General features: G+C 40.0%; 2 protein-coding genes and 1 long non-coding RNA gene across 7 annotated transcripts; 1 reads left to right on the forward strand and 2 right to left on the reverse strand.

The window, feature by feature from the left end:
• Nucleotides 1–641: 641 nt before the first annotated feature.
• On the reverse strand, nt 642–14,592 carry LAP3 (leucine aminopeptidase 3). Of its 2 annotated transcripts, none has more exons than XM_080590082.1 (13): nt 14,390–14,592; nt 13,789–13,904; nt 13,381–13,435; nt 11,899–12,004; nt 10,039–10,198; nt 8,341–8,505; nt 7,180–7,338; nt 6,191–6,315; nt 4,672–4,760; nt 3,892–3,994; nt 2,048–2,127; nt 1,266–1,378; nt 642–1,157 (listed from the first exon to the last, which is right to left on the reverse strand). In XM_080590082.1, exons 1-13 carry the CDS (start codon nt 14,477–14,479, stop codon nt 959–961), a joined length of 1,560 nt encoding a protein of 519 aa, XP_080446208.1. In that variant the 5' UTR covers nt 14,480–14,592; the 3' UTR covers nt 642–958. The 2 variants fall into 2 exon arrangements, with proteins under 2 accessions (XP_080446208.1, XP_080446209.1); XM_080590083.1 differs by lacking the exon at nt 14,390–14,592 and adding an exon at nt 14,320–14,352.
• Nucleotides 14,593–14,708: 116 nt separating this feature from the next.
• LOC308194323 lies at nt 14,709–22,144 on the forward strand. 3 transcript variants are annotated; one of them, XR_013950436.1, is made up of 4 exons: nt 14,709–14,846; nt 16,350–16,431; nt 19,467–19,680; nt 20,878–22,144. It is a non-coding gene; the product is annotated as an uncharacterized lncRNA (long non-coding RNA). The 3 variants fall into 3 exon arrangements; XR_013950437.1 differs by having other exon boundaries at nt 21,219–22,144; XR_013950435.1 differs by having other exon boundaries at nt 19,467–22,144.
• On the reverse strand, nt 16,438–23,267 carry CLRN2 (clarin 2). Of its 2 annotated transcripts, XM_080590086.1 has the most exons (4): nt 22,617–23,267; nt 22,138–22,464; nt 18,508–18,687; nt 16,438–18,061 (listed from the first exon to the last, which is right to left on the reverse strand). In XM_080590086.1, the coding sequence occupies exons 2-4, from the start codon at nt 22,388–22,390 to the stop codon at nt 17,796–17,798; spliced, it is 699 nt and encodes a 232-aa protein (XP_080446212.1). In that variant the 5' UTR covers nt 22,391–22,464; nt 22,617–23,267; the 3' UTR covers nt 16,438–17,795. The 2 variants fall into 2 exon arrangements, with proteins under 2 accessions (XP_080446212.1, XP_080446211.1); XM_080590085.1 differs by having other exon boundaries at nt 22,138–23,267.
• Nucleotides 23,268–23,271: the final 4 nt, after the last annotated feature.

Genomic DNA, 23,271 nt, shown 5'->3' on the forward strand with positions numbered 1-23,271 from the left:
CCGGGGCGGCAAATATAAAATACAATACAATAAAATGCATGCGTAAATAAGGGATTAAAGACAAAAAAGGCAGCAAAAAGGGCATTCCCGGTACGAACCTCCACCTCCAGCCTCTATCCGGCTGCGACTTCTGCCAGCCCGGCATTTGAGGAGGCTTCTGGCAAAGGGCAGCCCCTCTGACTAGGTCCCCAAATTCCAAACTTGTAACCCCCCACCGCACATTATAAACGTTAAATCTGTTTAACATTTCCAGTAATTCTGGAGCTACTTTAATTTCCTCTGAGGTATGGTATAAAATGAATAAACTGCCCAGCAAGCTGGCTGGAAGACGTGAAGAAAATAAATCACCCCTCCTTTATTCTTTCAGTCGTTACTATAGTCAGAGGACTCAGGAAGTCTTAAAAAGTGGCCATAGGAGCATATCCGTCTTAATTTCATGCAGAAGCCACACAGCAGTTTATAAAGGGTGGTGGTATATCCTTCCTGCCTCATAGCACACCTAGGGTTGCTTCCAGCTTTCTTTATGCTCAGGGGACTTTTATTAACAACCCTCCAGCATTACCTTTCCTACTATATTAGCCATCCAAAACAGAGGCACAGCTACACCACCCCCCTATTATTTCTCTCTAAATCAAAATGCGTACCCACACAAAATTGGAGATTTATTGATTACAATGATTATGTTTACTTTACATATAAAATAGGAACTCAGGTATTTTCCGTGATCACATTTTGCTATTTAATACCTCAAATAGTTCAAACAGCATCTTTTTATTTTAAACTGCATATCATAGGGAGACAAATCTCAAATTTGAGATGTTCTTACCCAGTAATGATTTACAAAATGTAAGTGTAGGTCATCGCTATAGTGAAAATATGTTTGGGGCACTCCGTTATTAACACTTTTTTACTTTTTTTTTTTTTCTTAAGGCAGAATGGATGATTTTAGAATAAGCATTTATTTGGTATTGTGACTGTCTTGCCCTAACCGAGCAGCAAACTCTACTAATGTTCGTGTAGGCCGTCCTGCCATGCCTTTTCGAAGATAGGGCACCTCGTCTTTATTCGACATCACACCAGCTATATCCAAATGAGCCCAGTGAGAGGCAGTCACAAATTCTTTCAGGAAGGCAGCAGCTGTGCACGCTCCCCCAGCTCTGTGGGAAGCAGAAAGATGGTGTCACTTTAGAAACAACACAAACAGCACAAAGGCTGGACTAATACACTGAAGGGAAAGGGTGCCTGAAGGCTGTTAGCACATCTACCTGCTGTACTTTCCAATGTTACTCAGGTCTGCGAGAGGACAGTCCGTTACTTGTTTGGTGTAATGTTCAAAAAGAGGCATTCTCCATACTCGGTCTCCTGTCAAAATGCTGGCCTGAAAAAGAAACAGTGATAGTTGGGGCAAAGTTCACTATGGTAGTTTTGGTGGTTTTTTCCTCTTTTTTTTTTTTTTTTTAAATAAAGCTGCATTTATAAGTTCCACCATTATGCATGCTTATCTTCGTCTAGCTTTGATTGGTTTGAAACTCTGAAACACAATGAAGCCTCCTTTTTGGGTACTTTAGTGGTAGTCAACAGGCAAAAATCTAAAGAATACTTTCCCCCCTTCATATAATTTTTTCCTGTTAACGTATATTTTCTCAAATGCTTCCCTTCAGAGGCTTCCTTTATCTATCACACTTCAGCCACTCACAAGGCATCTCTGAATTTCTCTTATTACTAAGCAAGACCAACAATCTTTTTAACAAAAACTAATTACTGTCAGTAGTCCAGAGCTTATGCATATGCAGTAAGTTATCAAAGGATGCAGATACTTGAGATAATGATTCATGCTTTCTGCTGTATGATACTAAACCTCACTAAAGAGCCAGTAATTAATAGTCATCATTATGTATTTTTCAATTAAATGCAATACTAACACACTCCTATGAGATTTCAAAATGTATTAACATACCTTTTAGGTTGGCATAAAGACTTTCTGTAAAGCACTGTTTAGTAACCACAGCTATTACTGAATTATTATTTGATAACGTTGATGGACTACCTCATAAAGGTGATTCCAAAGCCAAGATGAATTTGTGAACACTCCAGTTGCAGCAGACCCCAACGCAACATCCATGGCACCTACAGAAAGACGTCCTGAAGGTTATACAATGAAGGCACAGGTGGACTTGAGTACGGACTCTGCATCCAGACTCCTCATAGTACTTTCCTTCTCAATTCTCATTATCAGTGACTTCTAAAGTCCACAAACCAACCAAAGATTTTAATACACTTGTATTTATTTTTAAAAGTTCAAAAGTTGTTTAAAAGTTTACATGCTCAAAGAGGATAAGAATTCATAAAAATGATATTCCCACATCTCATAAAACTAGACTTTCTGCTTTCAGCTTGACGTTTCCTAGCAATGTCTAACACAATGTATTCAGAAATACATCTCCTCTCAAAAAAAACTCAATTGTTTCCATACAGAAAACACAGATGATTAGACTTTTTCAAATTTATAGACTTACGCAATTTTCCAGCTGGTATTTTTGCTTTTGTGAATTTCACTTATGTAGATTTGTTGCACAACATATGCAAATGTACTTTAAATAAAAATAACCACTATCAAAATAATAAACCATGCCTAAAGCAGAGAGATTACATACATATTTAGTTATTTGTTGCCACAGAAATGCTTCTCAAATGCTGATGCTATTTATGGCACTCAATCCCCAGGGAGATTTAAAAAACAAACAAATGAATAAGAAAACTTTAACAAAAATAGTATGTCAAAGAAATTTCTGCGGGAGCTGTCCTCCTTTCTGTTCGTGCCCAGGGATTCCCAACACAACAGTCTGTAGTGGCAGCAGCCTCTTTCCCGTATCACGCCTCATACAGAAATATTGCCATACAAGCCAACCATCTTAACATAAGCTTCCCTTCTGTCTATAGACATTTTCCACAGCATTTGAACTGTTAAAGCTTACAGAACATAATTTAAAGCACCAGTTTCTATATAGAAAGATGATTATTCTTCTCAGCTTATTCATTAAGCAACAGAGTTGACTCCTATCTGAACCACTCTTCCATGTTTGCTCACCTTTCAGGCAAAGTCACTTCACCCATGACAGCTTGTTGCTGCCGTTCATAAGATGCATACACCATTAATGCTATTTTTGCAGCTTTTAGATTTAAAATTATAGCTTCATTCATATATAGCTGTAGAGGTAAAACAATTAAAACACATTTTTTCATGCCTGAAAGTATGCAAAAAGATACTTCACTGGAATGACTTCCTGGGAAGATGATAATGACTCTCCTAGTACATAGAATCATGGACACCTGAGGCAGCTCAGCAAATGGAAGAACTGGTGCTGGGTAGGTCAGAACTCAGGCACTAAGAGGCTGTTCACAAAGGAGCTATTTTGGCTCCAGCATGGCCAGTACCATACGGAACTGGCAAGATTCTTCCACAGCCATGCCAGTTTCTTTGCACCACACAGGAGCTGGAAGTTCTTCGCTCAGATGTTGGGTGACATAATTGCCTGGAAATCATCATTAAGCTCACCCAGAAATGGAAGCACTGGGCACTATTGTGCAGACACATCCAAGCCTGCATAGGTCTTCCTGAGCTTATTACTTTCAGCCCAGCTGGGCCAGGACCAACTTCACATGCACTGCTTAGCTTGTACCCTGCATGCCAATACCTGCCAGCCCTGGAGACAAGCAGCTGTAGAAATTGTTAGAGCATTAACTCTGCAAGCTCTTGTCCTACAACATGTAAAATCATCTCAGCTGCTTTTTAATTCAGGCTGAATTTGTATACATAGTGTAACTAATCCATAGCCAGTTAATAACAAAGACCTGACATCTAAAATGAAGCAGGGAAGGGAGACTGCTTACCTGTCAGTGTTGCAGCATTCACAATAGCCCTGGCATTAAAATTGTGGGCATAACAGAGAGCATCAGCTAATAGCAGCCTTCCTTCTGCATCTGTGTTGTCAACCTTCAGGTGCAAAGTTAACAAAAATAGATTAACTACTAAAAACATCCCTTTAACTGACTTGTTTCTTACATATTCTCTTAAATAGCTGTCAGATTGTGAATGCACTGTCACAGGCCCCAGGAACTTAAATCAAAATTTACTCAATTTCCTCAGAAGGGCCTGGAGGCAAGCCCCAATGCAGCGCAGGGGGCAGGTCACCACTCCCAGCAAAGCCCCAGCAACCCCAGGGCTGTTTCTGAGCAAGCACAGAGATCTGGCCCATGGAAACAGCAAAGAAGGAGAAGGATCCACAAGAAATCACAGATGCATGCCTGGTAACAGTTCCTTATTAAAATAAATAAATCAATGATCCCTTTAACTTCCTCCTCTCAGAGAAGTTTATGATTTTATTTTCTAGCATGTTCACTAAGTTAACAAACTTTTCAGTTTTTCCTAGTGATTTCTAAAACATGTCTAACCTCTTCAATATTTATATTTGAAAGAATCCTGTGATAGCAATTTCTAATAATTTAACTTCTAACTAAATTAATACTTCTTACATTTGTAAAAACATTATATTTGCACTGTATTTCTTTATAAAGGGTCTTTTCAAACATGTACACTGACTGCAGTCATGTAACTTGATCAATTAAACCAATTCACCAAAAGTATTCAAAATCCAAGTTTCAGATGCATACCTGTATTGTTTTTCCATTCTTGGCTCTAACTACGTCCCCAGGCTTGTTTGCCTTACCACTGGGCATATTTTCACATAGGGGTGCCAAACCTCAGAGAGAAAAAGAAAAGTACATTACCGATTTCCTTCTCAGAAAAGAGGCAGAAAAAAAATACTTAAGAGGAAAAAAAAACACCTTAAGAAAGCAGTAGTATTCTCATCTTGAATTACGTTCAATAGCTAGGTTTTCCTGGTCACTGAAAGACACATGGTCCAATTGTCAATCGGTGAAATTTCTCTGCATGGTGCACCACAAAATTCTCACCTACACCCTTTTAACACTAGGATTTACTTCTACTTTATACCTAGGCAAGTGAGAGCAGAGGAGCTTTAAAATTCACTGAAGCTCCTGTCAACAAATAGCATCTTATGTGTTCCATATCTGAACAATTAGTAAACATGTAAAGGGATTTCTTTCTTTCTGAAAATAAAAACTTCCACTCTCTGAGCTGTTCAAGCTCTGCTCATTGTGTAATGCCAAGAGGGGTCCAAGGAACTGTCACAGAATGCCAACCGTAAGAGCAAGTAGCGGCGCAAAAGAGTCAACATCAAAACCACAAATGGAATAATGGGATGAAAGACTTTCCACCTTTCCCAGGGAAAACCTGCTCCTGTGTTCAGCTCAAAGAACAAGGAATAAGAGAATTGTGAACGACCACTTTTCAGTGTAGTGGCGGACAGAGACTTGCTCCACTGATTTCTGCTTAACACTTCCTGTTCTATCCTTCTATTGGAGGAATCTCCTAAGGATGTGTGGTTCACTGCCCTCTACTGGTTGAAGTATGTAAGCGACTAAAACACTGGTTCCCTGAAAGTTACGGTACTCAAACATAAAAACCTAGAATGGATTACATGTTACCAGCGACTGTTTTGTTTTTGTTTTTTTTTTTTTTTTAAAAAAGACAACAACAGTTCCTGAATCAGCCAATTCTAGCTGAGCAACATTTCTGCAGAAAAAATAAGCACTGCTCAGAATTCAAAAATACCATCAGAAAGCTTTTTTGTCGTAGCTGTTTTTAAGTTTTGGCTGAGACATTCACCTAAGGAAACAAAAGCTGTTATCCTGTTCAGCTGGGGCAAACATTCACAGAAGTAGCTCACCTACTTTTAATTTTTAATTGTTTTTACAGGTATCCACATTTCTTCTTGGAATGAAATAGCAGGACTTCTGCAAAGCTTGTTGATAAACTTGTTTTAGTCTCTCCTACGTCTCCTTAGTCTCTCCTAAGATCTAAAAATCATGCCCTCAAAAATTGTATTCTGTCTCGCAATATTTTATTCAAGCAAAGCTAGTGAGTTTTGATAACCAAGTAAAAACAGAAGAGAAGCTAAGGAAATGAATGAGATGAGCAGGTCTGAAAAAGCCCATGACATTTTTGTAGGACAGAACGTCTCGCAGCAATGGCTGATACTAGGAAAGGACCTTGTCTAAACAGCCTTGTAAAATTAATATTTTCAGATTCTCACACAAACACACTTACCAATTATGTTAAGAGGTAGATTTAACGCTGCTGCAGTCACAATGGCCGAACAGACAGTTGCTGCCCCTCCCATATCTGCTCTCATCGCATCCATACCCGATGACGGCTTCAGTGAGATGCCACCACTGAAACGAGCAGAACAGTATCATCAACACGGAGGAGCTGGGCGTTGCATATGTTGGTAATACTCTGTCCATCAGTGTGTTTCAGCACCAAATGTCAGTAAACGCCAGACTCAGTGTTTTTAGACATTCTTGCAACACCCTAGCACACATACTGAAAAACAAGGAATCTAGAAAAATTCAGGTGATCTGTAGTGGACTAAAAAAAAAATAGACATTTTTCTCATGTGCTCAATGGTCTTCATAACAGCAGAAGAGTACAACACAAGCATAAAAGAGTAGACTTGATAAAACCAAGCATATGGAAGGAGAACAGACTGATAAAGTGTTCAGTAGTTATAACTGTCTTTTATGTCCTATTAAAGGAATTTCTGCAAAGAATGAACTGTTTTTACTTTGCTTAAGCATGAACTAGATGTCCAGTGACAGACTGCAACTCTCAACATGTAAATTCTTCATCCCAAGGTTTGCTCAGGCCAAAAAAAGAAAGAAAGAGACACTAAGTTTTGTTTTCTTTCCTTCTAGATTTCCATTTTCCCCTTACAAACCAAAGGCATATCGCTTCTACTTATTTCAATCACTCAAGCTTGTCTTATCCCCAGGAAAGGCAGCACAACCTACTATATAGGGCAAGTTCACCAGAATGGCAGTGAAAGATGTGCTGAGCAATGAAAAAGCATCTCTGCGTTGAACATGAAGAGCAGGAAGGCACAAGGAGAGCCTCGCCTCTGCGTTTAACAGGATTACTGTCAGAAGTGTGTATCTCTTGGCTGACTTACACAACTAGTCCATTTGTGCTCCATCCTTTAATAACTGAAATACAGCATCCCCCTGCCCCCAAATTATTCAAGTTATTACTATACATACCTGTCAAATGTAACTCCTTTTCCTACAAATACCAAAGGAGAGTCATTTGCATTAGCACCACCTAAATAGTGAATCTCCAGAAAGATGGGAGGTTCATCTGAACCCTTAGCTACACTCAGGAATGCTCCCATCTGTTGTGTTGCTATCCAAGACTCTGGCCTGAAACAGAAATATATATGTGTAAGTTTAAGTTGGACACTTTGACCAAGCTGTTTTTGCTCGTCTGCTTTTAAAAATCACAGTTCTTGAAGGTTTGTACACAAACTATTAATTCCATTTTAGTTAGCTAAATTGGAAACAGTCATTTAAATGCCACCATTATTACTACTTTTGTGAAACAGAAAAATACTGCCTCCAAGTTGCTGCTCAGTTTTTGTTTGTTTGTTTTTAACAAGACCAATCTATACTTTCTGCATCAGAAACATTAAACTTTTTACTTGGCCCTCAGGCTGTAGTCTTTGAAGGCACATGGAGCAACAACATTGCATCGAGTTACAGTTTAGCTTTCTGTTATCAAAATGGTTAACTATGTACAGAGTTGATAAAAAGCAAAAGATTGAGGGAAATCAAAATAGCCTCCAACACTTCCACAACCAATTAGCCTGTTTCCACTAAAGGACAGTGTCTAGAAATTCCGAGGCAGGAAACGTTAGCTGTGCAAATTCAATTGTGAGGGCTTGTAGGGCCCTAGCCCTTTCAACATTTTTAAAAGCTTAAAAGCAACAAAACCCAGCAGCAGTAAATAGAGGATATTTAATTATCACATCCAAACAAATAAACAAAAAACAACAACAACAAAAGAAAGGCTAACAGTTGGGAAGAAAACACAAGGTGTTAGAAAAAAGGTACCCAGTATTTGTAGATTATTCACTGATTCTTCATCAGGCTTCTTCTTTCACAGCACGTCAATTAAGCAATTAATTGACGGCATGACTAATTGACAATCATTTTATTGTCTCACAGTAACTTGCTTACTCTGCTAGCTAGAAGCTCATCTTCTAATGCTGAGAGGAGCCTGCAGTCTGGGGACCTTCATGCCTTTTTGCCAACTACTTTACCTGCTTTTGTCATTTGAAATGGCAGAATGAAAACAAAAGCATGCAGCAAATTTGGCATGGAAGGTTTCTTACCCTATAAAGGAATCATTTCAGTGGATTTTACCTTATATGGACCTTCACGTTGCTGCTGAAACTTCTGAGCTTCTGTTCAATATATTCAGCAAATTTGATTGGAGTTACATAATTAGCTGGAGCCTCCATCAGGTACCGAGCGAGGTTCTGACCCTCAGCGTAGATAACGCCCTTCTGCCAAGCTTCACTTCCAGCACTAAACGACACCATACAACAATCATGATCACAGACTTCTACAAAAGTAAGATAATGGCAGCATTTATTTGTTCTCTCCCATCTGAAAATACGGTATTATTAATTCAGGGGAATTAAGAACCTCTTATTACCCATCCTACAAGGAATTTAGGATGAGATCCAATGTGTATCTAGTCTAATAATCTCATCTCTGGTTCCAGTCAGTGCCAAATGCTTCAGAGAAAGCTAGAAGAATCCTAGAGCAGACAGATGCAAAGTTATCTGATATATGTGGTCTTGCCCTAATCCTTACTAGTCAGAAATTGGCGTAAACTTTAAGGACAGGGTTTAATATCCCTTCCAAAGTTTGTAATCGCATTAACTACAACACCCCTGAAAGTTTTTATTTACCATACAAAGCCTCCAAGTCTGTCTTTCAATTTGCTGAAACATGATTATGTGATAAGAGTGGAACTTGGATCTCAATTCACAGTGCACTACAGACATTTCACTAACAAAAGATAGGACAAACATTCAAAAAGCTGACTGCATAGGAAATAGGGATCTCTCTGATTATTTTGCAACGCTACCAGTACATAACCTCTCATTTTACTGACACAGAACTAAAAGACTTATTTGCTTTAAAAAATGTCATGAAGCAGGGGATTAAGCTGGATTCTGCTCTCAAAAGAGCAACACAGGGCAGATGGGCGCCAAGAGGAATATAGAAACATTGCTTGGATATGCCGGGATGGAATTAAGAAGCCAAATCTCAGCTAGAGAGAAACTAGCAAAATAGCAAAACGTGGGATAGGCAACAAGAGGGCTTCAACTGGTACATCATCAGCAAAAAGGCCAGGGGTATTGCTGTCCCATTGCTCAATGGGGCTGGCAATCTAAAGAACACTGAGACGCCTGAGGTTCTCAATGCCTGCTTTACATCAGTCTTAATAGTTACTAAGGTCTACTTCCAGATCCCTCAGTGCCTATTGCTTAGTAACAGAGTTTGGAGAAGAAAGGTACACCAAGAAGCAAAAACCCTGATACTACTTTCTGCCCTCAAGGAACAGTGATGTTTACTTAAAGTCCATAAGCACCAAAGCTTTTCTTCTTGCATTTTGTTCTGTGAGTACAAACATAACAGGTGAACTATGTAAGACATACTCATCATGGCATGGTCTGGTCTCAGCATTTCCTGATTATCAAAAGGATTTGTTCCCTTACAGAGTTTGAAATACCTCTGCTCCACAATTTTGGCATGCAATACCAGTATAAGTCCTTTTACATCAGAACAATGTTTCAAGTAATTTTTTACTTTTATTTTTACCCTGGACCTTCTTTTCTATGAAGCAGCATTTATTTACCCTTATCCTCAGAACAAGGCATACTAACAAGACGTATGGAGCAAACACTGAGGTGTTAAATACTTAACTCCTTGGACTCACTTGAATTTCCTTAAGCAGAAATTGCTGTTAGAAATAAAACTAATAGGGCTTTCTCATGCACAGTTTTATAAACAAATTAATAAATATGCAAGCTTTCCTTTTGCCATCACCTTCCATGAAGCTGAGGAGTAACTGCAGTTTTCTTTTTTTGCTTCAGCTCGTTGTATTCATGCAATCCAAGGACAGCACCTTCTGCGGCCGCTTGAGCATCTCCGCAAGGGTCCACTTCAACACAGGGGATTTCCAGATCTTGGATCTGTCTACAACCAACTGAGAAATACAGTACGGAATCAATAGGCCGAGTACTGGACAGAACAGCAAAACAGGTGTCTGATGTGATCAGTATAACACTTCAAGGAAAAAAATAGCTTTACTCAAGATATCCCAGTTAATAAGTAAATAAACAAAAAGGATCATGTAGTAAAATAATTTAAAATGTTAATGATCACACATTGACACATTTTGATGAAAAATATCACTTGATAAGTTTCAATGATCGAGCCATTTCACAAGAATAAAAACGAAATTCCCCAGTCGTTCTGATTCCTTTGTCATACCACATCAAAGAAAACCACTCTTCTGGAGTGTTATGGGTTATGAGGCCTATAGGTATCAGAAATTTGCTGTGATTTATTTTTTCCTAAGACTAAACCTTTCTTTTCTTAGAAAAGAGTTAGAAGATATATTCCATACATTTAACAGTGTTTTTACAGCAAAATGTAACTGTTTTGGCAGCTGGTGAGACAACGCAGGCTAGCCCTTTGGACAAAAAGCTGTCATACATGTGTGACTGACCTCCTGTCTCAGATCATAACCTCTACTGTGAGAGCTCTTTATTCTTGTTTTATACACAGTTGGATGCAACAGTCACCCTTGATTAAGACAGAGGACCTTTTACTGGGTCTGGATGAACTGGAGTTAATGTTTTTTTACAGCAGCCTCCATAGAAGTTTCGGATTTTTGACCAAAACAGCATTGATAACACAGCAATGTTTTGGCTATGGCTGAACAGTGCTCACACAGCACCAAGACTTTCCCCTTCTCACTCTGCACCCTATCCCAGCGAGTAGGCTGTGGGTAGGCAAGTAAACGGCAGAGGTCACAGCCAGGACTGCTGACCAGAACTAACCAAAGGGATATTCTGTATCACATAACCAACATCCTGCTCACAAGCAATAAAAGCTTGGTGGTGGGGACAGGCAGATACTGTCTTTCAAAGTAGCCACTGTTTAGAACTGGATGGACATTGGTCTGCTTGCGGGAGGTGGCAAGCAATAGCTTTTGCATAATGTTTTCTTTCCTTCAATTATTAAACTGTCTGCCTTGGCAAATGAGTGTTCCTGCTTTTACTCTTCTTATTCTCTGTCTCACTGAGGGGAAAGTGAGCAAACAGTTGTGTGGGTGCTTAGCTGTGAGTTGACGCCCCAGCCAGCAATGTCTAAGCTGTGAAGTTAAAATTTATTTGTTATAAGGAGAAACAGTAGAGTTATCAGGTGTCTCTGCTAGCTACAATTCCTGAAAGTACAGATTTATCAAAGTACAACACACCTCACGGTTACATGAGGTGCCCACTGTTACCTTTGTGCCCATGCACCACAATTTCAGTAACACAGGAAAACAAGAGGCCTTTGAGAGCATGAGAGCATTAAGTAGTAATAAGAGAGCATTAAGTGAGCTCTCAGGCTTCAAAATCATAGCAATTAAACAAGTGCATTTTCAATACCCCACCATTTAGGAGAAGTACTGAAGTTACCTGTCTGCAGGTTGATTTACATGCTGTGTAACTTCTTCCTCACTAAGAAAAAATCTCCTGAATGTCAATGACAAGTAAATGCATTTCCCAAACTATGCAGTATGTTTTGCATTTCAAAACAAAAGCGTATGTAGACTCGCTTTTCAAAAATGGAACATGCTGCACCATTAAAAGGCTTTTCTAGACAAAAGGTTAAGAAAATAAGAAAACAGTTAACCTGCAACAGCTGCACGAATATTTTCTTTGTCTTCATTCCAGTTTTCTTGGTCATTTACTCCAGCATTCTTCTTACCCAAGCCAACTACAGCTACACTTGGAAAGTCCTACACAAAGCCAACACACAAAGGGATTCACTTTCTTCATTGTTACAGCCACAGCATGGAGTTGTTACAGACTCCACTTTCTCAACCAAACCAAACACAGCATTAAAATACATTCAGTTCTTTCTCTACGTCACGCAGATTTCTGCATAAGAGCGCCAGTATGGTACCACCATTTTACACTCCCAGTCGTTTGCCACAGGCATCCAAACAGTTGTCCTGGTTGCCCATTTCACAATTTGTATTGCAGCAGATAGGGCTTTATGCTCACCACATAGCAAAAGACACTTCTGTCCTTTGAAGTGTACCCATTTTAGCTCAGTGCTATGTTCAAGCTAATAAAATCTCTTCAAAGGTCACGCCTACAAGCTCGGCTCAGGAGCTGAGCTGGCATGATTAGCCAAGTACCAAACAAAAGCTGTGCAAAGGTACACAGATCCAGAATTCAGGAAAGTAACATAGCACAGCAAACTACATTCTTGCCTCATAAACTGAAAGTAACGGGCAAAAAAGAAGAGATAACGAAGATGAAAGGAGTCTTTTAAGAACAAAGTCAAATTTGTATAACCTTGAGTATGGTTTAATACATGTGATTCCCACTGCTCTCAAGAAAAAATGAACTTAATCTTAGGCTCTCCCTTACCTTTCCATCGCAAACAGCTGCTCTGTCAGATTCAATCAGTTTCCAATCTGCTACACCATAAAGCCTCTTAGTCCACAAGATGGTGGAACTAACATAAGCTATCCAGAAGATCAATGATTCAAGTTATCCTTTTTTTAGCTATCATTATTTTAAATACTAAGAGGGCATTAGGCCAGATTCTCCAACATGCTCTTGCAGAGATTTCCTACTCACAGGTCATCCTGTGTGCAGAACTGGCATAATGGGACCTTCCATGACATTCATGACAGCCTTTCTACTGAGCAGAATATCACCTGTGTTCTCCATGTAGGTATTTATACATGGTAGGCAATAATCACTACAAATTGATTTATTTAAAATCATTTACATAGCCCTAATGTACAATGTAATTACTTACACAAGAACACCTAGTGTCATATTGAAAGTCTGCCTAGCCTCTAGCTATTGCACCAAAAAGGTTCAAGTCGTAACCAGCCAGCTCCATCCACACACATTAGATGTGTTAAGACTTCTCAAAGGGCAACAAAAGCCAAACTTTAAGCAGGTGAATCCCCATCTCATACAACTGTGACATACCATTTTGCGCAGACAAAAGTCTTGCTTGAACAATGGCAGAGAGGGAAGAGAAGTGCAGAGCATTGACGTGAGCACAGCAGTGAACCAAGCTTAAGGTAAGATGCAAGGGCAAGCCTCACATATTAATAAATATGCATCATGAAAAATCCACCATTCATACCTGATGCAAACCATGGAACAGGTACGTTTTGCCTTTCTTCAAAGGTGGCCCACAACTACAACACAAGAAGGTTCTTTCAGTAAAGAAGCCTTAACAAGGGTAACAAGGCTTACGGTACCACTGCATTCACCCCCCAACCACACTGAACTTCTCAAGACTGTGCTGGGACGCTTGGCTCAGCATCATTCACAGAAAAGGGCTTTCCCTGTGAGTATTTTGCTTCTCTTTCCTTGATGCTTGGCTTCTGCCACAGGAGTTTCCCTCCAGGCTGCTCATCCTGGAGGAAGCAAGTTCTGGCCTGAGAGGAGGGTGTGGATTCAAATTCCAACAATGATCAGAAAGACACCCCCATTCTTATTGGTGTTGATAGATACTTTAATCCATTTCAGGAAGGTAGCCGACACTTACACAGACAGAAGTTCTCTCAGCTTTCCCGACACAAGCTTATCGAAAGCATCTCCTGCACTGGTGAGCTGGGCAGCACCTCCATCCTGCTCACTTGAGTAGGCTCCCAGAACGAGGCCCTAGGAAAGGATGCACATTCATGTAAACAGTGTGAAATTTTAGAGACCTGATGGAGAAACAAGCACAGCGCTCAGATCGCTGCTGCTGGTTTACAGGTGCATGTCGACTCACGCACCCATCTGACATGCAAGGCACAGAGCCACGTGTTGGTGGTACAGGACAAAACATTACAAAGGAGGCACAGCCCAACTCGAGTACCAATCGTTTCGCCTCAAGAGCTCGTGCAATCCGTAATTTGAAGGCACAACAGATTTTTTTTTTCCCCTCTGCGCCCACCAGACGCGGCTCCTTCACCTGGAGCCCCGGGAGCAGCGCACGGAGCCGCATCGCGCCCAGCCCCGGCTCCCCAAGGCCTCAGGGACAGGCGAAGGAGCCCGGCAAGACACTAGCACACCACCTGCCCCCTTCCCTCACCTCGCCCGATCCCCACATGGGCGAGAGGAGCCGCGAGATGGCGGTCCCATAGCTCCCGCTGCCCCCTCACCTTCCCGCCCGCCCCGTGGCTGTAGCCCCGGCCGGGGAGATGCCCGGCCAGGCGGCGGGCAGCCACCCGCCGCACCCACGGCACCAACATGCCCGGAGCTCACAGCCCCGATGCTTCACAGCCCCGGAGCCCCACAGCAGAAGCAGGAGGCTGTGCCGGCAGCCGACCCCGGCGCACTGCTCGCCTCATCAGCCCGCGCCGAGCGGGGCGGTGCTGGAGGAAAGGGGAGGGAAGAAAATGGCGGAACCACCCCGTCGCCTTTTGAGGCGGTCGCTACTGGAGGCTGTGGGCTCGCACAGCTCGGAAAATTTTTCTCTACCCGAAATGATCCAATTTCCAATCAGTTTGTAAGCCCATAAGCGACACAGGGCCCGTGGTCTGCCCCCCGTTGTTAGCGCAAGGTGTTGGGAGCAGCGGGTGTTACGGCGGAGTTTTGCCCTCTTGTGGTGTGCTCCAGGTTAGTGTTCACACGTGCTGCTGAGGGTGAAACAACTTGTCTTGGAGGCTTATAGCAGCCTATAAAAAACAGACCTGATACCATACAGTATATTTTATATGCGTGTGAAACACTGAAGTGTAAGTGGTGTATGAGAATTGCAAAAAATATATCTCAAATTCAGACACAACAAGTTTTTGTAATTTCCCACGTAGGATGGTAGCTTACTTGTATAATATCCTCGCATTTAGGTTCTGAGTAAAAGTGATAAATTCCCAGAATAAAATTAAGAAATGTAGTAAGTGAAAATGAAAGACCAACAAGACTGACTTTGGTTATGACAAGAAAATTCACACCAGAATACTGGGTCATCAGTGTGGTGTCAGAAGTAGATTCTTTTCTAGCAAGAGCACTGTGTGGAGAATAAGTGTTTGGAGTTTGCTGACGTGCATGGTATCATCTGTGTGAGAGGAAGAACAAACACATCTAATTGAGGACAGTGTCACTCTGAGACAGTAACTGAAGGAAATTGCATCCATTTTTATTTACCTTGTACAATTACTTTTTTTTTTTTTTAATGTTAAATCATAACTGCTAAAAAACTCAAAGTGTTTTAGTAGTTAACCTCATTAATTTTGGAGTGACTCTTCTGTACAAAGAATAGTTTCTTTGTTCTTTGACGAATGGCTCCACAGCTTCTCTACATCCTTCATGGAGCATCTGTATATTCTGCGAGTATTAATTAAATGAGTATTTCCAGTGCATATTAAGTACTCTTCAATTTTATGGAAAAACAGGATATTGGCCATAATCTCTTTAAATTTCTGGACAGATACACTTCATAAATTATCTTGTTTGGGATTTCAAATTTTCTGAAGTACCCCCAAAGAAGCCTTCATTTCCCCATGTTGGTTATGCATGTGATTAGGTAGGTCTCTATGTGAAGCATAACTAAAATGTTTAAATAAGGTAACTTTATATCCAGTTTATAACACTTAATATCAAGTTCCAGATTTTCTGAAAGTATTTTATGATGTAAAGGGGAAAGCTGCAAAGGTCTAAGTGATAGAGTTAGCCACTGTTAATCTTATTGCGTGCTTTGTAATTGTATAGCTTAACCATGTGTGATTGTATTTAACCTTTTTTTTCCCCCAGGCAACAAAAGGGTAACTATTCTATGTGTTTTGCCATGAATGTGTCTTAGCAGTGCTTCACTGTGACAACCTGTGCAACTGAAAGGTTATTTTAACCTTATATCTTTTTCATTCAGTTTAATTCTTTCACGGTAATACTTCTATTCACTTTAAAGTGAACTGAAAATACTGTTTTATCATGTCACAAAACAGTAATTGGATGATAATGTTATTTCACCATTCATGCAGCTACAGTATCTCATAGTAATACTCAGACCTTTTATAGAAGTGGCATCAGGATTTATTTTTTTTACTATAACTGCAGAGTATGTTCCACTGTTCACAAGATTCAAAATCTGATCAGCACTGCTAACCCTCTTTATTTGCACAGTCTTCTCTTAAGGTTCTTTCAGAGCTACTGTAACCTGCCTAGGAATCCAGTACAATAGTCCACCAATCTCATCTTTACCTGAGTGAGTAGTCCCACTGCTTTTACTCAATAACAGTTTAAATAATAGTTTTGGGGGGAAGTCTTCAGGGCATTATGCACTTCATTTGCAGTGTGAAAAACGTGTTGTAATACTTGCGCACTACAGAAAAGCATTTCCCAAGTTATCTTTCTACATGGTGGGTCTCAATCTGATTCCTTTTAATTTCTTAAATAAAATTATATTTACTAAAGGTTAAGTTATGTGTTAAAATAATAATTGTCTTTGTACAACTTCTTTTAAATTATATGTTCATTGAATGATTACAAATGTTAAATATTTCATTTTCTACTTGTGTATAATGGTATAAACTACAGTAACAGAGATTGCTCACTATGTCTGCTGGTCTTGCTGCATATGTGCTGAAGATGAAATGAACTATTTTAATTTTTTACCTCACATGGAGCTTGCACGAACACTGCTGGAACATTTAGTGGTTTGAGTCTGCTGTGTAAATTAAGAGCACTGTTTTAAAACAGCAAAACATATTTTATGAAAATACCAAATGAAAGCAGAATTTACTCCAAAAGACATCTATTTTCATTGGTCTTTAGATGTAAACAAAGTTAAAAGAGGAAGGAAAATAAATATCTGGGTCAAATGTTAAGCTCATAGGCTTAAGCTAAATCATGTCCTTATTCAAACATCTACATCAGTTGCCTAGATAGCAAAAATGTTGAATTGTTCTAGTAACTTTCTTTACTGAGCGTTCTGCACATTTCAATGCTAAAGCTAATTATTTCAGTCCCGTAAACTTCACTCTTCTCACTTCTTTAGTTCATGGGATTTGATAATTTCTGTTTTAAAACTTTATCACAAATAATTAGCCTGTGCTTTCCCTTAAATTTAGCCGTAGAGATAAAGAAATCTTCTTTTTCAATGCAGTTTAATATTATCGAACATGTCTTATATGACCCTCTCAAAAATGTCCAGATAATTCTGAGAAGGTAAATTGGCAAACATCCATCCTTTCTGTTTTGACATAAACCTATATTATGGAAGATTTTTTACAAACATATTTTTTTTCTAAACAAAATGATACTTGGTTTAGGTGAAATTGTATTATCACCTGTATTCTAAAATAGCCCAAATATAGATTTCATAAAAACTGTGAACTCTATAGGTCAGTTTTGAGAATAATATTTGTAACATTTGTTTTTCCTACTTTCCCACACATGCTAATTGCTGGTTTTGTAGACTGACCTTAAAAAAAGTACTGCAGATTTTTACAATTGGCATCTTTACTCATGTCTATACCAAAATTCTCCGTCCAAAGCAAAAGCTGACGAGTCAAGAATTTGTTTCTGTCATGATAGTTCACTTCACCAAAGTAGTCTTATGTAGATTTATTAGTACATGATATCTTCTGCTGTAACATTTGCTTCTTCTGTCTTAGTCTTAATTTTAGGGAAATGAATACCACTAATGGCTATTAGCAGCAAGTTCACTGCATGTGCTGTGGCACTTGCCACACAAAGCCAAAAACAGTCTTCAAACCTTTCTTCTAAGATAACAAATTGAAAGACGTTTTCCCGAAAATTGGCAATTCTTTCTGTGAGGTGATGAAGTTTTACAGCAGCCATAAAGCCGGTGACTGCAAGTGCTATAAATCCACCTGCAACAAAAAGAAAGAAGTATTCACCATTGTTGTCAAAACAAGACATGCATTTTGGTTGTGCTTCAGAAGGACTTATTAAATACAAAATTGGGTCTTAAACAGAATGTGACAGACTGACATGGCATAAACACCTTCAAAATGCTTAGCCTTTAATGTATTGCCAAACAATATAATAATATATTTAAGTTTATAATAAAGGTATTTTATCAGTGATATGAACCCTAAAGACTGGCATTTGCAGCTCCTGTAAAAAGTTTACTAGACACGATATGCTGAAAAGCCATCTGACAGCTCTCTTTTGATAGATGAGAATTCATTGGTAACTTCATTTTATTCACAAGTATTTAAGTCAGGGAGATATTGAGTAAGGCAAGAAAAGAAGTTTTACAGTTAACATTTTCCTATGAATGTGACTGGTGAAAAATACTAGTAAATGATTTTACCTGCAAGTAAATTCCAAAGGCATAGTCCTGCTGGACCCTTAATGGCCCGGTAAGGAACTTTTATTGCGTTAAGAATGCAGAATCCAAAACTGACCAGAGAAAAGCCCATGGCCACACAGAGGAACATTATAATCATCACATGCAGGCCTGTGTTCAGCTTTTTCACCATATGTGGGAAAACTGTCAAGAAAAAAAAAATCTGTTTAGTGTGTATTTTTTTCGTGACAACACTAAACATTACAGTGTACTCATGCACCAAAATCAAATTATATATAAACAAGACTATTTTTATAAAGCAATCATTTCGGGTAGTTACACTCACAATGTTTTATTTCTCACTGCGTAAGACAAACTCGGGATTGTGTACTACTCACAAAGGATCTGTGAATAAGGATGCAGGGTTAAGTACTGTGTTATTTATCTAGTTTTGTTAATGTCTTTATCTCTGCTGCTGTATTGCTCTTGCATTCTTTTCTGCCTTGTTTTCACCTCTGCTCTCTACCCCAAACTTCTTTCCTTTGATTTTCCCATTCCTGTCCCATGCTCTTAATCTCATGCCTTTGAAGTCCAATAGTTCCAGTTTCCTTGTCCAGCCCCTTGGTGTCTGAATTAGTGTCGCTTCTGCTTGATTTAGTTTCTCATATGATTCTTCTTTCTATCTCTTCCTCTCTTTAAAACTGGCTCCAGTGAGATCTACTCTGAATTCATTTTTCCTAATCCCACAGATTTCCACTTTCAAATTCCCTTCCTGGTTTCTCATCAAGCGTTTATACCCCTTTTACATGTTTCTGGGTGTTGGACAGTGCTTTAGTTAAACTCATAGAAAGGTTGCAAAGTGCTGCTGTCAGGGCAGGCTTGGCATGAAGTATTCACAGGTTTTATTATACACGAGCTCTTCCTCCGCAGCCTGCCTGTCTGTAAAGGACAGTGACTTTATTAACCTGTTTTTGTCTTCACAGACAGTTACTTCATTGGAGTAACTGACGGAGTAACATCAGCCAGCAATAGGGAGATGCAGAACATGCAAGAATTCAGGTTATCATGCAACCCTTCAGTAACAGAATCAGAAGAAACATGAGGAGGGAATTGTAGACGATGTGCTGACTGACAGGAAAGAGAAAAGCTGATCAAGAAGGAACCTAAAATACAGGCCGATCAAGAAGAGCCCTTCAGGTAATGTAGCGCCACACATTCATACATATTTGGAAGAACTAACTGCCTAATTATGTCACTAAAAAGAAGGTGCATCATATTATAAACAAATAGATCGCTTCCTATGCTGCATAACTGAAAAAAAAATCCAGATAAACCACATAAAATGCAGGCAGCAATAACTGGTAGATGACACAGCAAATATCAAGGATATAATTTGGTCATCATGACATTACAGAATTCCAGTAGATTATTCAGAATACTTCATACTGTACAAATTCCATACAAAAATCCATGATTCACCAGCTCTTCAGGAATTCAGGAATTCACTGGGCTTATAGCGAGGTATGGTATACACAGGAGCTACAGAAAAGACTCCAACAAGAAGAAAGGAGGAAAGTAGAAGAGGAATGGGAAGCCAGAAACTAGCTTACTTTCCCAGTGGAAAATAACTGCCAGTAAAAAACAAAGCACATGGAATTTAGCTTTAGTATAAACCAGCAGAGTTTTCAGGGTGGTTGGAAAGATTCTTTTGTGTCTTTTCTGAGGCTCTCAGCCAGGTCCCAAAGACATGAGCAGCGAGCCTGTCTTAATACACAGAAATAAGAACCCTGAGGAAGGACATTGCTTTGGGGGCTGCTGACACATTCCAGCTGTTTTTGCTGTACACACAGACAAAATGTCCGGCTTTCCCAGTTTGTTTGCGGGGCTTGATTCAGATGTCAAAACGTACACATCTCATGCCAATTTAGATGGGTTAAGACTTCCAGTAACAACCACGGGGATCTGACATAGATGACACAGTATGTATGGGAACACCTCCAAAAGGTGGTGAATTTAACAGCTTTGTAATACTATCATGATACCATTTTGGTGCCAGTGTTGTGAAAGTTGCAACCTTTATGGAGCTATTAAAATACTTAAAAGGGAAAGTCTTTTCCCTTAAAAGGGAAACAAGTGGCACACTTGTTTAAAATATGTGGTTGTGTCTGCTGCGTTTATTGACCCAATTTTACAGGTCTAACAGGAAAAATTTTTGCTAGCTTCAGTGAGAGCTTTGTTTGTCTAAGAAGAATAGGATCACATCCTCCAGATATGTATTAATACAGTCGGTGGTGAGGGTGGAATGCTAGGCCGCCTTCTCAGGTTACACAGTAATTAATCAGAAAGTTTACTAACAAGGCTAGAAAGTTGTAAAAGGATTAAATCCTTTTACAGAGGATCAGCTACCTTTTTCTTCATTCTCTTTGACATTCATGGATGGGGTGAAAGAACTGGAACTATATTTTTGAATACCTCGAAGAGAAGGAGCAGCAGCAGAGCAGGATGAGCTTTGACCTGATGTCCTATTTGCCAGCCATTTTGGTTACTGAAAAGCGGTTAGTCCAAATTCACAGCGTAACAACAGGTCACGCTGATCTAAGTTTCTCTGGTTCTCTTCACCACTCCTAAGACCACAGTCCTGCCTGCTTTCAAGACTTTATAGCGGTGTTTGTGCAGCTATGTATGGAGCCAGTATAGAGGGATGAGTTTATGGGAAAGAAATTGATCTTTTGCAGGCTAATTTTCAGCAAGCTTAACTCCCTGATCTACCTCACCACACAACTACGTTAAGTACCACAGCCATTGCCAAGGATGGGCCAGCATTGCTGTGCACCCGGGGAGAGTGAGACGGCGGCAGCTTCAACTTACATTCGTTTAAGATGCTGCAGATCTATCCGCCAAACTAAACATCTTTGATGCAAAATATCATTTTCACTTCAGCACAGGATGTGTGAAAACTGGAAGTCATCCAAAGTACAGATCAACATCTGACAGCTTTTGAGAGCTCAAGAAAATCTTTGATATTTCTACACTTTGTATGCATTCAGTATTTTTTCTCTCTTTGAAGTTACCAGAAAAGAAAGTAAAAACTTCCTCAACGTGTTAATATAAGTTAGGAGTATCTACTATGGCAGACATCTATTTTGGGACAGCTAGAGAAATACATAAATGGGGCCGGCGAAATAAATCTCTACTTCTTAAAGGAAAAAAAGAAAAAGAAAAAAGGCAGCACTTTAACAAATATGGCAAGAATAGAGGTGCAGATATTGCAGAGCAACACTTGGCATAGGAAAGTTTCAGTCAAGGAAAAGTATGACTTACAGGGTCATCTCCAACATACTTCCTCCTATAACTCTCCCGGGACACAAGACTGAAGGGAACCCTCTTCGCTCCCTTCACAAGACTAAAAGGAAATACTCAATCTAGCTCTAGGGATTTTTTTTTCTTTGATTCCAGAATTACAAAACATAATCAGAGAGAAAACCTAGCCTGAAATAGCACTCAAATCCCAAACCATACAGACCACAAGTAAGCCACAATTACACGTTTAATAATAATGATTTGCTTTCTACAGGTTATGTAAACAAAATGAATGGAGTGCTTATAAAGTTGAACTAGACATTTGACTAGAGATTCAACCAAAATTGTACTTACTTGTGAATTTGGAACGACGCCCACCCAGCCCACACTGGCGTATCTTGCCGCCCCTAAAAAGGCCATAGGAAATTTCTCCCATGAACTTGACCAGCTCTGGATCTGTGGCGTTGACTAAATCAGCTCCTGTTTTGCAAAGCATCTTTCCAGTCATCCACCTTTGGGTCCCCATTGCGACGGCAATTAAGATAAAAGACGCAAAACTTATTGTAGAAGCCAAGGCAAACAAAGTCTTTTTAAAACACCCGGGCATCCTAGTGGTTTCAAGGAATCATCTCCAAGGCCTCTCTTCAGTAATTAGGCACATTTCCCATTTTTCCTGTCGCTCTGAAATCCATGTACAAATAGCAAGTATTTCAAAATACATCTCATTGTATTTCAAAGCTCCATAAATTAAACTGTACAGTTAAAAATCAAGTCCAAAAAGGTGTTTTGCTGTGAAAGCATCCTGAAATGGTTGCAAACAACAGCTTCAATACCGTGTCATGCGGTGGTGCTTGTTTCTGCAGAAAGTAATCCTATATCTGTTGCATGGCTAATGTTTCACCAGAGCTTTAATAGTCCTGCTCAAATGGCATCAAGTTCTTTAGCATAACCACGTGGGATGAAAATTAGAAGCATTTTTTTTTTTAAGATGATTAAAAACATGGGTAAATAGCTGCAAGGGACAAAGCTTTGCAAACGTGGAGTTTATCAGCAGAATTCCGCTGACATCTCGGCTGCGTTAAGCTACCTCCTCCTGGTGCTTACTCTTTCCCTGTGTAAATGTCAGTGCTGTCAGAGCCACCAGGGCTGGCAATAACCCTCAGAGCGATGTCCTTCCATCCCTCGGCCTGCTAGCTGAGGTGTTTAAACTCTGTCCAGGAGGCTGAGGTTTCACACAGGGACCTGCTGCCTGCAGCAGGCAGCGCAGGGCCCTTCGTGCAGGGTGGGGAGGCAACGGCAGGCAGCAGGGCCTGGAGCTGGGGGCTGTGGCGAGGGCAGGAATTCCACCTAGCAGCAACATCGAGCAGCACTAAAGAAAACCGGCAACAATTGCTCGCACTCCTACAGTTAGAGCCCCTCACAGCCGCTCGCTAATTAACACTCCCCTGAGGGAACGCAACCCGCCGCTGAAGGGCGGGAGGCTGAGGT

Source organism: Anser brachyrhynchus (assembly GCF_964034855.1).
Source record: "Anser brachyrhynchus genome assembly, chromosome: 4".
NCBI classification, from domain to species: Eukaryota; Metazoa; Chordata; class Aves; order Anseriformes; family Anatidae; genus Anser; species Anser brachyrhynchus.

Bases quoted from the DNA above. Each gene is read 5' to 3' on its own strand.
- LAP3 (XM_080590082.1), bottom strand. From the start codon at position 14,479: ATGTTGGTGCCGTGGGTGCGGCGGGTGGCTGCCCGCCGCCTGGCCGGG. The intron at 13,436-13,788 runs GTAAGTGTCGGC...CTTGTGTTGTAG, and splicing joins CTGAGAGAACTTCTGTCTGT to TTGTGGGCCACCTTTGAAGA. The intron at 7,339-8,340 runs GTAAAATCCACT...TTTCTGTTTCAG, and splicing joins AACGTGAAGGTCCATATAAG to GCCAGAGTCTTGGATAGCAA.
- CLRN2 (XM_080590086.1), bottom strand. From the start codon at position 22,390: ATGCCCGGGTGTTTTAAAAAGACTTTGTTTGCCTTGGCTTCTACAATA. The intron at 18,688-22,137 runs GTAAGTACAATT...TTTTCTTGACAG, and splicing joins GCGTCGTTCCAAATTCACAA to TTTTCCCACATATGGTGAAA. The intron at 18,062-18,507 runs GTAAAATCATTT...TTTTTGTTGCAG, and splicing joins CCTTTGGAATTTACTTGCAG to GTGGATTTATAGCACTTGCA.